At 44.7% G+C, this 12,615-nt stretch overlaps 1 protein-coding gene across 1 annotated transcript in view; it reads right to left on the bottom strand.

Moving 5' to 3' along the window:
- slc25a14 (solute carrier family 25 member 14) overlaps positions 1–12,341 on the bottom strand; it is a 63,677-nt gene extending 51,336 nt beyond the window's left edge. The window contains exons 1-2 of the mRNA XM_038775298.1: positions 12,231–12,341; positions 11,090–11,172 (exon numbers count right to left, since the gene is read on the bottom strand). Of these exons, the coding sequence (XP_038631226.1) occupies positions 11,090–11,153 (64 nt within the window). The 5' untranslated portion in view covers positions 11,154–11,172; positions 12,231–12,341. The remainder of the gene's footprint in view (positions 1–11,089; positions 11,173–12,230) is intronic.
- Positions 12,342–12,615: the final 274 nt, after the last annotated feature.

Raw genomic sequence — 12,615 nt, 5'->3', positions numbered from 1 at the left:
GGCAGCATCTGTAGGGAGAGAAAAGAGCTAATGTTTTGAGTCCGATGACACTTTGTCAAAGCTTTGACAAAGAGTCATCGGACTCGAAACATTAGCTCTTTTCTCTCCCTACAGATGCTACCAGACTTGCTGAGATTTTCCAGCATTTTCCCTTTTGTTATTAAGTATAATGGGCTTTCCAAAAGGTAAACAGCCTAGCCTTTAATATGGTCATCACTATCAGTTTGGGGCAAGTGGGTCATTAGTAGATTTGAACATTTCCTGGAGCTATTTACATCTATCATAGAACCATAGAATTATAGAATTTACAGTGCAGAAGGAGGCCATTCAGCCCATCGAATCTGCACCGGCTCTTGGAAAGAGCACCCTATCCCCATAACCCAGTAACCCCAACCAACACTAAGGGCAATTTTGGGCTCTAAGGGCAATTTATCATGGCCAATCCACCTACCCTGCACATCTTTGGACTGTGGGAGGAAACCGGAGCACCCGGAGGAAACCCACGCACACACGGGGAGGATGTGCAGACTCCGCACAGACAGTGACCCAAGCCGGCATCGAACCGGGGACCCTGGAGCTGTGAAGCGATTGTGCTATCCGCAATGCTACCGTGCTGCCCAATCATCAGCTTCATTCGGATGACTGAGTTGATAAAATAACGCAGTGTTCATGGAACCAGAAGGAAGGTGCTTGTTTGACTCCCTCATTAAAAGCAGCCAATACTCAACACCAAACTGGAAGTAGGACAGTGAATCTCTTACTGACTCTCTTTAAAACAGAGCAGAGATCTCTTAAGTGAGCGCCAGTCAGTTCATATGAACATAAGAACTAGGAGCAGGAGTAGGCCATCTGGCCCCTCGAGCCTGCTCCGCCATTCAATGAGATCATGGCTGATCTTTTGTGGACTCAGCTCCACTTTCTGGCCCGAATACCAGAACCCTTAATCCCTTTATTCTTCAAAAAACTATCTATCTTTATCTTAAACACATTGAATGAAGGAGCATCTATTGCTTCACTGGGCAAGGAATTCCATAGATTCACAAACCTTTGGGTGAAGAAGTTCCTCCTCAACTCAGTCCGAAATCTACTTCCCCTTATTTTGAGGCTATTTCCCCTAGTTCTGCTTTCACCCGCCAGTGGAAACAACCTGCCCGCATCTATCCTATCTATTCCCTTCATACTTTTATATGTTTCTATAAGATCCTCCCACATCCTTCTAAATTCCAACGAGTACAGTCCCAGTCTACTCAACCTATCCTCGTAATCCAATCCCTTCAGCTCTGGGATTAACCTAGTGAATCTCCTCTGCACACCCTCCAGTGCCAGTACGTCCTTTCTCAAGTAAGGAGACCAAAACTGAACACAATACTCCAGGTGTGGCCTCACTAACACCTTATACAATTGCAGCATAACCTCCCTCATCTTAAACTCTATCCCTTAGCAATGAAGGACAAAATTCCATTTGCCTTCTTAATCACCTGTTGCCCCTATAAACCAACTTTTTCCGACACATGCACTAGCACACCTAGGTCTCTCTGCACAGCAGCATGTTTTAATATTTTATTATTTAAATAATAATCCCATTTGCTGTTATTCCTACCAAAATGGATAACCTCACATTTGTCAACATTGCATTCCATCTGCCAGACACTAGCCCATTCAGTTAACCTATCCAAATCCCTCTGCAGATTTCCAGTATCCTCTGCACTTTTTGCTTTACCACTCATCTTAGTGTCATCTGCAAACTTGGACACATTGCCCTTGGTCCCCAACTCCAAATCATCTATGTAAATTGTGAACAATTGTGGGCCCAACACTGATCTCTGAGGGACACCACTAGCTACTGATTGCCAACACTAGAAACACCCATTAATCCCCACTCTTTGCTTTCTTTTAATTAACCAATCCTCTATCCATGCTACTACTTTACCCTTAATGCCATGCATCTTTATTTTATGCAGTAACCTTTTGTGTGGCACCTTGTCAAAGGCTTTCTGGAAATCCAGATATACCACATCCATTGGCTTCCCGTTATCTACCGCACTGGAAATTTCCTCAAAAAATTCCACTAAATTAGTGAGGCACGACCTGCCCTTTATGAACCCATGCTGCGTCTGCCCAATGGGACAATTTCTATCCAGATGCCTCGCTATTTCTTCCTTGATGATAGATTCCAGCATCTTCCCTACAACCGAAGTTAAGCTCACCTATAATTACCGGCTCTCTGCCTACCTCCTTTTTAAAACAGTGGTGGCACGTTTGCTAATTTCCAATCCGCCGGGACCACCCCAGAGTCGAGTGAATTTTGGTAAATTATCACAAGTGCATTTGCAATTTCCCTAGCCATCTCTTTTAGCACTCTGGGATGCATTCCATCAGGGCCAGGAGACTTGTCTACCTTTAGCCCCATTAGCTTGCCCATCACTACCTCCTTAGTGATAACAATCCTCTCAAGGTCCTGACCTGTCATAGCCTCATTTCTATCAGTCACTGGCATGTTATTTGTGTCTTCCACTATCAAGACCGACCCAAAAAAACCTGTTCAGTTCCTCAGCCATTTCGTCATCTCCCATTATTAAAACTCCCTTCTCATCCTCTAATGGACCAATATTTACCTTAGCCACTTTTTTTTGTTTTATATATTTGCAGAAACTTTTACTATCTGTTTTTATATTCTGAGCAAAGTTTACTCTCATAATCTATCTTACTCTTCTTTATAGCTTTTTTAGTAGCTTCCTGTTGCCCCCTAAAGATTTCCCAGTCCTCCAGTCTCCCACTAATCTTTGCCACTTGGTATGCTTTTTCCTTCAATTTGATATTCTCCCTTATTTCCTTAGATATCCACGGTCGATTTTCCCGCTTTCTATCATCTTTCTTTTTTGTTGGTATAAACCTTTGCTGAGCACTGTGAAAAATCGCTTGGAAGGTTCTCCACTGTTCCACCATTAAGTCTTTGTTCCCAGTCTACCTTAGGTAGTTCTTCTCTCATCCGATTGTAATCTCCTTTGTTTAAGCACAAAACACGAGTATTTGATTTTACCTTCTCACCTTCCATCTGCATTTTAAATTCCACCATATTGTGATCGCTCCTTCCAAGAGGATCCCTAACTATGCGATCATGAATCAATCCTGTCTCATTACACAGGACAAGATCTAGGACCGCTTGTTCCCTCGTAGGTTCCATTAAATTATGTTGTCGAGGAGAATACTCAGGTACAGTCGACCAGGCTAGATGGGATTGAGGTTCAAAAGGAGGAGGTGTTAGCAATTTTGGAAAGTGTAAAAATAGATAAGTCCCCTGGGCCAGATGGGATTTATCCTAGGATTCTCTGGGAAGCCAGGGAGGAGATTGCAGAGCCTTTGTCCTTGATCTTTATGTCGTCTTTGTCGACAGGAATAGAACATAGAACATAGAACAGTACAACACAGAACAGGCCCTTCGGCCCTCGATGTTGTGCCGAGCAATGATCACCCTACTCAAGCCTAACGTATCCACCCTATACCAGTAACCCCCCCATTAACCTTACTTTGACACTAAGGGCAATTTAGCATGGCCAATCCACCTAACCCGCACATCTTTGGACTGTGGGAGGAAACCGGAGCACCCGGAGGAAACCCACGCACACACGGGGAGGACGTGCAGACTCCGCACAGACAGTGATCCAGCCGGGAATTGAACCTGGGACCCTGGAGCTGTGAAGCATTTTTGCTAACCACCATGCTACCGTGCTGCCCCAAAGGAGAATAGTGCCGGAAGACTGGAGAATAGCAAATGTTGACCCCTTGTTCAAGAAGGGGAGTAGAGACAACCCTGGTAATTATAGACCTGTGAGCCTTACTCCGGTTGTGGGTAAAATGTTGGAAAACGTTATAAGAGATAGGGTTTATAATTATCTTGAAAAGAACAAGTTGATTAGCGATACTCAACACGGTTTTGTGAAGGGTAGATCATGCCTCACAAACCTTATTGAGTTTTTTGAGAAGGTGACCAAACAGGTGGATGAGGGTAAAGCGGTTGATGTGGTGTATATGGATTTCAGTAAGGCGTTTGATAAGGTTCCCCACAGTAGGCTATTGCAGAAAATACGGAAGTATGGGATTGAAGGTGATTTAGTGGTTTGGATCAGTAATTGGCTAGCTGAAAGAAGACAGTGGGTGGTGGTTGATGGCAAATGTTCATCCTGGAGTTCAGTTACTAGTGGTGTACCGCAAGGATCTGTTTTGGGGCCACTGCTGTTTGTCATTTTTATAAATGACCTGGAAGAGGGTGTAGAAGGGTGGGTTAGTAAATTTGCAGATGACACGAAGGTCGGTGGAGTTATGGATAGTGCTGAAGGATGTTATAGGTTACAGAGGAACATAGATAAGCTGCAGAGCTGGGCTGAGAGGTGGCAGATGGAGTATAATGCGGAAAAGTGTGAGGTGGTTCACTTTGGAAGGAGTAACAGGAATGCAGAGTACTGGGCTAATGGCAAGATTCTTGGTAGTGTAGATGAACAGAGAGATCTCGGCATCCAGGTACATAAATCCCTGAAAGTTGCCACCCAGGTTAATAGGGCTGTTAAGAAGGCATATGGTGTGCTAGCCTTTATCAGTAGGGGGATTGAGTTTCGGAGCCACGAGGTCATGCTGCAGCTGTACAAAACTCTGGTGCGGCCGCACTTGGAGTACTGCATGCAGTTCTGGTCACCACATTATAGGAAGGATGTGGAAGCTTTGGAAAGGGTTCAGAGGAGATTTACTAGGATGTTGCCTGGTATGGAGGGAAGGTGTTAAGAGGAAAGGCTCAGGGACTTGAGGTTGTTTTCGTTAGAGAGGAGAAGGCTGAGAGGTGACTTAATAGAGACATATAAGATAGTCAGAGGGTTAGATAGGGTGGACAGTGAGAGTATTTTTCCTCGGATGGTGATGACCAACACGAGGGGACATAGCTTTAAATTGAGGGGTGATAGATATAGGACAGATGTCAGAGGCAGTTACTTTACTCAGAGAGTAGTAGGGGTGTGGAACGCCCTGCCTGCAACAGTAGTAGACTCGCCAAATTGAAGGGCATTTAAGTGGTCACTGGATAGACAGATGGATGAAAATGGAATAGTGTAGGTCAGATAGGCTTCAGATGGTTTCACGGGTCGGCGCAACATCGAGGGCCGAAGGGCCCGTACTGCACTGTAATGTTCTATGTTACATACTGTTCTAGGAAACTATCGCGGATATATTCTATAAACTTCTCCTCAAGGCTGCCTTGACCGACCTGGTTAAAGCAATCGACATGTAGATTGAAATCCCCATGATAACTGCTGTACCATTTCTACATGCATCCGTTATTTCTTTGTTTATTGCCTGCCCCACCATAACGTTACTATTTGGTGACCTATAGACTACTCCTATCAGTGACTTTTTTGCCTTACTATTCCTGATTTCCACCCAAATGGATTCAACCTTATCCTCCATTGCACCGATGTCATCCCTTACTATTTCCCGGATGTCATCCTTAAATAACAGAGCTACACCACCTCCCTTACCACCCACTCTGTCCTTTCGAATAGTTTGATACCCTCGGATATTTAACTCCCAGTTGTGAATATCCTTTAACCATGTATCAGTAATGGCCATTAAATCATAGTCATTCACGATGATTTGCGCCATCAACTCATTTACCTTATTGCGAATACTACGAGCATTCAGGTAAAGTACACTTATGTTGTCTTTTTTACCTCTGTTTTGAATCTTAACACCTCGATCAGTAACCTCTCCTAAGTTATATTTCCTCTTAACATTTCTCCTAATTTTCCTTGTCGTTGAACCCATATCTTCATGTAACAACCTGCTGCGTCACTTACCATTAATGTTTTTACTTCCCATTTTATTCCTATTAGTATTACTGGGCCTATTCACTGAGCTCCCCTCAGTCACTGTACCTTGTCCTGTCGCCCTTTTTGATTTTTGACTATGGCTTCTCTGCCTTACACTTTCCCCCTTACTTCCTTTTGCTTCTGTCTCTGTTTTACTACCTTTTGCTTCTGTCTCTATTTTACTACCTTCCAACTTCCTGCATTGCTTCCCATCCCCCTGCCACATTATTTTAAACCCTCCCCAACAGTTCAATTTTACCTTCATTTCATCAGGGAGTATCAGAAGCAAAAAGTGTGATGTTTTCATGTTATGAGAAATGAAACAAAAAATCTTGTGGGAATATTGGAAGATGATTTGTTTTTATATTCTAGAAAATAAATGTGTGTATTGATTTGCATTTGGTCTAATCTGACATGAGTCATTTCAGTCCAACACCTGACCTTTAGGACAATAATGCATTCAGGATGCCACAGAACAACTTACTTTAAAAAATACCTGAATGGAATAAAACTTCCTATATCAGAATAGGGGAAATCTGGTGGAAGGATCAAGAACAAAAGGGCACAGATTTCAGATAATTGACAAATAAACAGTGGCAACATGAGTAAAAATATTTGACATAGTGAGTGGCTAGGATCTGGAATGCATCACCGGGGGTGCAGAACCCACTTTCTGGAGAGACACGAGTATAATTCCAGTTCAGTGGAAACAATCCTGAAAGTATTACATTTATACAGCTTGTCTCCCACCCCCAAATCCCAGGCAGTCTGAACCTGTTACTGAGTCTCAAGATCTGGGTGCCTCGGCAAAGCAAGCATTTGCTGGCTATCTCTAGCTGCTGTTCTTTATAAACCTTGGCTGTGTGGCGAAGGTGCTTCCAGTCCCCTCAGACAGGGAATGGACAAAATATATCCAAATCAAAGAGACATGGACAAGATCCTGGTGCTGTACACACGTACTAACGTCCTTGAATAAATACACTTTTAGGGTCTAGTCCAAGGGGATGAGAGAATAATGCATATTATTTGTGGTTATTGATACTCTCAGTATCCGCCAAATAAGATTTTAGCTTCTGGTGCTTCCTCATAATGGACTATTAGACCACCTACTAGATTTGTGGATGTTACAAAATGAAGTCAGGGGAAAGAAAGCGAATAGGCAGACAGTGCAGGGATCCCTTGTGGCCGTTCCCCTTCAAAACAAGTATACTGTTTTGGATGCTGTTGGGGGGGGGGAAGACCCACCGGGGGAAGGCCCTAGCGGCCAGGTCTCTGGCACTGAGTATGGCTCTGGGGCTTAAAAGGGAAGGGGGGAGAACTGAAAAGCAATAGTAATAGGAGATTTAATGGTTAGGGGAATAGATAGGAGATTCTGTGGTCGCGAGAGAGACTCCCGGAAGGTATGTTGCCTCCCGGGTGCCAAGGCCAGGGATGTCTCTGATCGTGTCTTCAGGATCCTTAAGGGGGAGGGTGAGCAGCCAGAAGTCATGGTGCACATTGGTACCAATGACGTAGGTAGGAAGAGGTGTGGAGGTAATAAACGAGTTTTAGGAGTTAGGCTGGAAGTTAAAAGCCAGAACACAGAGTTGTCATCTCGGGTTTGTTGCTGGTGCCACGTGATAGCGAGGCTAGGAATAGGGAGAGAGTGCAGTTGAACACGTGGCTGCAGGAATGGTGTAGGAGGGAGGGCTTCAGGTGTTTGGATAATTGGAGTGCATTCTGGGTAAGGTGGACCTGTACAAGCAGGACGGGTTGCATCTGAACCAGAGGGGCACCAATAACCTGGGAGGGAGGTTTTCTCGTACTCTTCGGGAGGGTTTAAACTAATTTGGCTGGGGAATGGGAACCGGATTTGTAGTCCAGCAACTAAGGTTGCCGATATTCAGCACGCCAAGGCGTGTAGTGATGCAGTGGGGAAGGTAACACTGACAAAGGAGAGTACTTGCAGGCACGGAAATGGGTTGAAGTGTGTATATTTCAACGCAAGAAGCTTCAGGAATAAGGTGGGTGAACTTAAGGCATGGATCGGTACTTGGGACTACGCTGTGGTGGCCATCACGGATACTTGGATAGAAGAGGGGCAGAAATGGTTGTTGGAGGTTCCTGGTTATAGATGTTTCAATAAGATTAGGGAGGGTGGTAAAACAGGTGGGGTGGGGTGGGGTGGGGTGGGGCATTGTAAATTAGAGATAGTGTAACAGTGCAGAAAGGCAGTTCAAGTAGGATCTGCCTACTGAGGTAGTATGGGTTGAAGTCAGAAATAGGAAAGGAGCAGTCACCTTGTTGGGAGTTTTCTGTAGGCCCCCCAATAGCAGCAGGGATGGGGAGGAACAGATTGGGAAACAGATTTTGGAAAGGTGCAGAAGTCACAGGGTAGTAGTCATGGGTGACTTCAACTTCCCAAACACTGAGTGGAAACTCTTTAGATCAAATAGTTTGGATGGGGTGGTGTTTGTGCAGTGTGTCCAGGAAGCTTTTCTAACACAGTATGTAGACTGTCCGACCAGAGGGGAGGCCATATTGGATTTGGTACTTGGTAATGAACCAGGGCAAGTGATAGATTTGTTAGTGGGGGAGCATCTTGGAGATAGTGACCACAATTATGTAAGGCTGCGGAAACAAGGTTCAGAACAGGGAGCTGGAGGGACACAAGATAGCCAAATAAAGGGATTAGGAGAGCTAAGAGAGGGCATGAAAAATCTTTGGCAGGTAGGATCAAGGAAAACCCCAAGGCCTTTTACACATATGTGAGAAATATGAGAATGACTAGAGCGAGGGTAGGTCCGATCAAGGACAGTAGCGGGAGATTGTGTATTGAGTCTGAAGAGATAGAAGAGGTCTTGAATGAGAACCTTTCTTTAGTATTTACGAATTCAGAGGAGCCATATTGTTGTAGAGGACACTGTGAAACAGACTGGTAAGCTCGAGGAGATACTTGTTAGGAAGGAAGATGTGTTGGGCATTTTGAAATACTTGAGGATAGATAAGTCCCCCGGGCCTGACGGGATATATCCAAGAATTCTATGGGAAGCAAGAGATGAAATTGCAGAGCCGTTGGTAATGATCTTTTTGTCCTCACTGTCAACAGTGGTGGTACCAGGGGATTGGAGAGTGGCAAATGTCGTGCCCCTGTTCAAAAAAGGGAATACGGATAACCCTGGGAATTACAAGCCAGTTAGTCTTAGAACATAGCACAGCACAGAACAGGCCCTTCGACCCTCGATGTTGTGCCGAGCAATGATCACCCTACTCAAACCCACGTATCCACCCTATACCCGTAACCCAACAACCCCACCCCCCTTAACCTTACTTTTTTTTAGGACACTACAGGCAATTTAGCATGGCCAATCTACCTAACCCGCACATCTTTAGACTGTGGGAGGAAACCGGAGCACCCGGAGGAAACCCACGCACACAGGGGGAGGACGTGCAGACTCCACACAGACAGTGACCCAGCCGGGAACTGAACCTGGGACCCTGAAGCTGTGAAGCATTTATGCTAACCACCATGCTACCGTGCTGCCCCAGTCTTACTTCGAAGTCTTACTTCGGTGGTAATGGAAAGGGTACTGAGGGATAGGATTTCTGAGCATCTGGAAAGACACTGCTTGATTAGGGATAGTCAGCACGGATTTGTGAGGGGTAGGTCTTGCCTGACAAGTCTTAATGAATTCTTTGAGGAGGTGACCAAGCATGTGGATGAAGGTAAAGCAGTGGCTGTAGTGTACATGGATTTTAGTAAGGCATTTGATAAGGTTCCTCATGGTAGGCTTATGCAGAAAGTCAGGAGGCATGGGATAGTGGGAAATTTGGCCAGTTGGATAATGAACTGGGTAACCGATAGAAGTCAGAGAGTGGTGGTGGATGGCAGAATTTTCAGCCTGGATCCCAGTTGCCAGTGGCGTACCGCAGGGATCAGTTCTGGGTCCTCTGCTGTTTGTGATTTTCATTAATGACTTGGATGAGGGAGTTGAAGGGTGGGTCAGTAAATTTGCAGACGATACGAAGATTGGTGTTGTGGATAGTGAGGAGGGCTGTTGTCGGCTGCAAAGAGACATAGATAGGATGCAGTGCTGGGCTGAGAAGTGGCAGATGGAGTTTAACCCTGACAAGTGTGAGGTTGTCCATTTTGGAAGGACAAATATGAATGCGGAATACAGGGTTAACGGTAGGGTTCTTGGCAATGGGGAGGAGCAGAAATCTTGGGGTGTATGTTCATAGATCTTTGGAAGTTGCCATTCAAGTGGATAGAGCTGTAAAGAAAGCCTATGGTGTGCAAGCGTTCAATAGCAGAGGGATTGAATTTAAGAGCCGTGAGGTGATGATGCAGTTGTACAAAACCTTGGTAAGGCCTCATTTGGAGTAATGTATGCAGTTCTGGTCGCCTCATTTTAGGAAGGATGTGGAAGCTTTGGAAAAGGTGCAAAGGAGATTTACCAGGATGTTGCCTAGAATGGTGAGTAGGTCTTACGAGGAAAGTTTGAGGGTGCTAGGCCTTTTCTCATTACAACAGAGAAGGATGAGGGGCAACTTGATAAGCGGTTTATAAGATGATATGGGGAATAGATAGAATAGACAGTCAGAGACTTTTTCCTCGGGTGGAACAAACCATTACAAGGGGACATAAATTTAAGGTGAATGGTGGAAGATATAGGGGGATGTCAGAGATAGGTTCTTTACCCAGAGAGTAGTGGGAGCATGGAATGCACTGCTTGTGGAAGTAGTTGAGTCGGAAACATTGGGGACCTTCAAGCGGCTATTGGATAGGTACATGGATTATGGTAGAATGATGGGGTGTAGATTAATTTGTTCTTAACCTGGGACAAAACTTCGCCACAACATCGTGGGCCGAAGGGCCTGTTCTGTGCTGTATTTTTCTATGTTCTATAAGTGTGTGGTACTGTGCTGAGGCTTCAGGACACAGTCACAATACAGCTAGCAATTAATGACAAGTGATTTTCAAAATAAGAAATTTATCGCAAGGTAACTTTGTTTGTCTACGCTCAATGTCCAGACTTCATTATCCTTGCAATGAGAGTGGAGGAAATAAGAGATGCAATCAGCCAGTACAGTAACCCATGTAAGGACATTATGTATTTGGATATTGAGTGAGTGCAGGAGCAGGATTATGTTCTACTGATGCTGCTCAGATTTGTTTTCTCAGTTCTGACATGAATATTCTGGTGAGTTAGCAACTGGGAACACTAATGCATTTGGAGAGGGATAATGAAACTTACCAAACTCTGCAGTGACAGAAGCCAGGCCTCCATAGACAAAAGGTTTCCAGTTTAGGTTGGACATTTCCTAGTCTTCACAACTTCTATATTCAGAGTAAACATGGGGCACACAGTACAGGTCAAACAATGAAACATACAATTCCATATTGTCCAGATGCAGGTTTGGATGCTGTGGTTACCTTCAATGAACAGCGCCAAATTACTCTGCTCTGTGTGTGTGTGTGTCAGGGGGTACATGTCTCTATGCGCCTGAGGGTATTGCATAGCTATATGGGGGTATATGTGTGTATACATAATATATGAGTACCTATATCTGTTCATATATCTAACTGGGGTTACATATCTATATGGGTGTGAAGGGGGAGTGGGATGTGTGGAGAGGAAGGGACGTGGCATATAATTCTGTAGCTATGTGGGTATATATGTGTCTAAATGGGTGTGCGTATGAGAGAGCGCTGTTTAAATGTGCCTTTATCTGTCTGGGGGTCTTTATCTATCTATAAATATATGGGGATGCATATCAATCTATATCTCTATCTGGGTCTATAATTGGGAGTCTATATCCAGCTGGATATCTGTATGGATTTGTGTTTACCTAAATGTATATATGAGGGTGTTGTATATCTCTGTATGTATGTATATTGGTGTGTAGCTAGATCTGTCGTTGTCTATCTGGGTCTGTATATCAGACCCTATGGATATATCTATCTGGGTCTCTATATCTATAAGTGAGTATATCGATACAAGGGTGTATTTATTGGAGGGTATATCTATCTGGGTCTCAGACTCTTTCAGTATACGTATAGGAGGGATTATGTATACTATCTTTCTGGGTTTACTATGGGGGTCGATGGGTATATCTGTAAGGGACAAATCAGACTGAATGGGTTTATCACTCTGGGCTCTAAATCTATAGGAAGTATATCTATAGGTGGGTATATCGATACAAGGGTAAAGGACCGTATATCTATCTGAGAACACGTTGGGTATATGTATAGGAGGGATATGTACACTAACTATCTGGGAATATCTAAGCGGTCTAAGGTTATATCTCACAGGAGTCTCCCTATTTGTAAGGATATATATCAGAGTCTATGACTATCTATATCTTTATCTTTAACGATTAGTTGTTTTCCCTCACCTGACCCCAACTCTCCGCCAGCGGAGCAGCAACTTCCGCTCTGACCCGGAAATGCTCAAAATGGCCGCCTGCCAACCAGAGCTGCTGTTACCAAGGAAACCACAGAGAGAGAGAGAGAGAGAAGGCGAGAGTGTCAGTAGAGAGAAAGGGAGAGAGAGAGAGAGTGAGCACACAGAGAGAGAGAGTGAGCACAGAGAGAGAGTGAGCACAGACAGAGAGAGAGAGCGAGCGAGCACAGAGAGAGAGGGTCAGCACAGAGAGAGAGAGAGAGGGAGGGGGGTCAGCACAGAGAGAGAGGGAGGGGGGTCAGCACAGAGAGAGAGAGGGAGGGGGGTCAGCACAGAGAGAGAGGGAGGGGGGTCAGCACAGAGAGAGAGAGAGAGGG

This window comes from Scyliorhinus canicula, chromosome 17 (genome assembly GCF_902713615.1).
Source record: "Scyliorhinus canicula chromosome 17, sScyCan1.1, whole genome shotgun sequence".
NCBI lineage: Eukaryota > Metazoa > Chordata > Chondrichthyes > Carcharhiniformes > Scyliorhinidae > Scyliorhinus > Scyliorhinus canicula.
The sequence above is the reverse complement of the archived record's forward strand: the minus strand, read 5'-3'. Positions and strand labels throughout refer to the sequence as shown.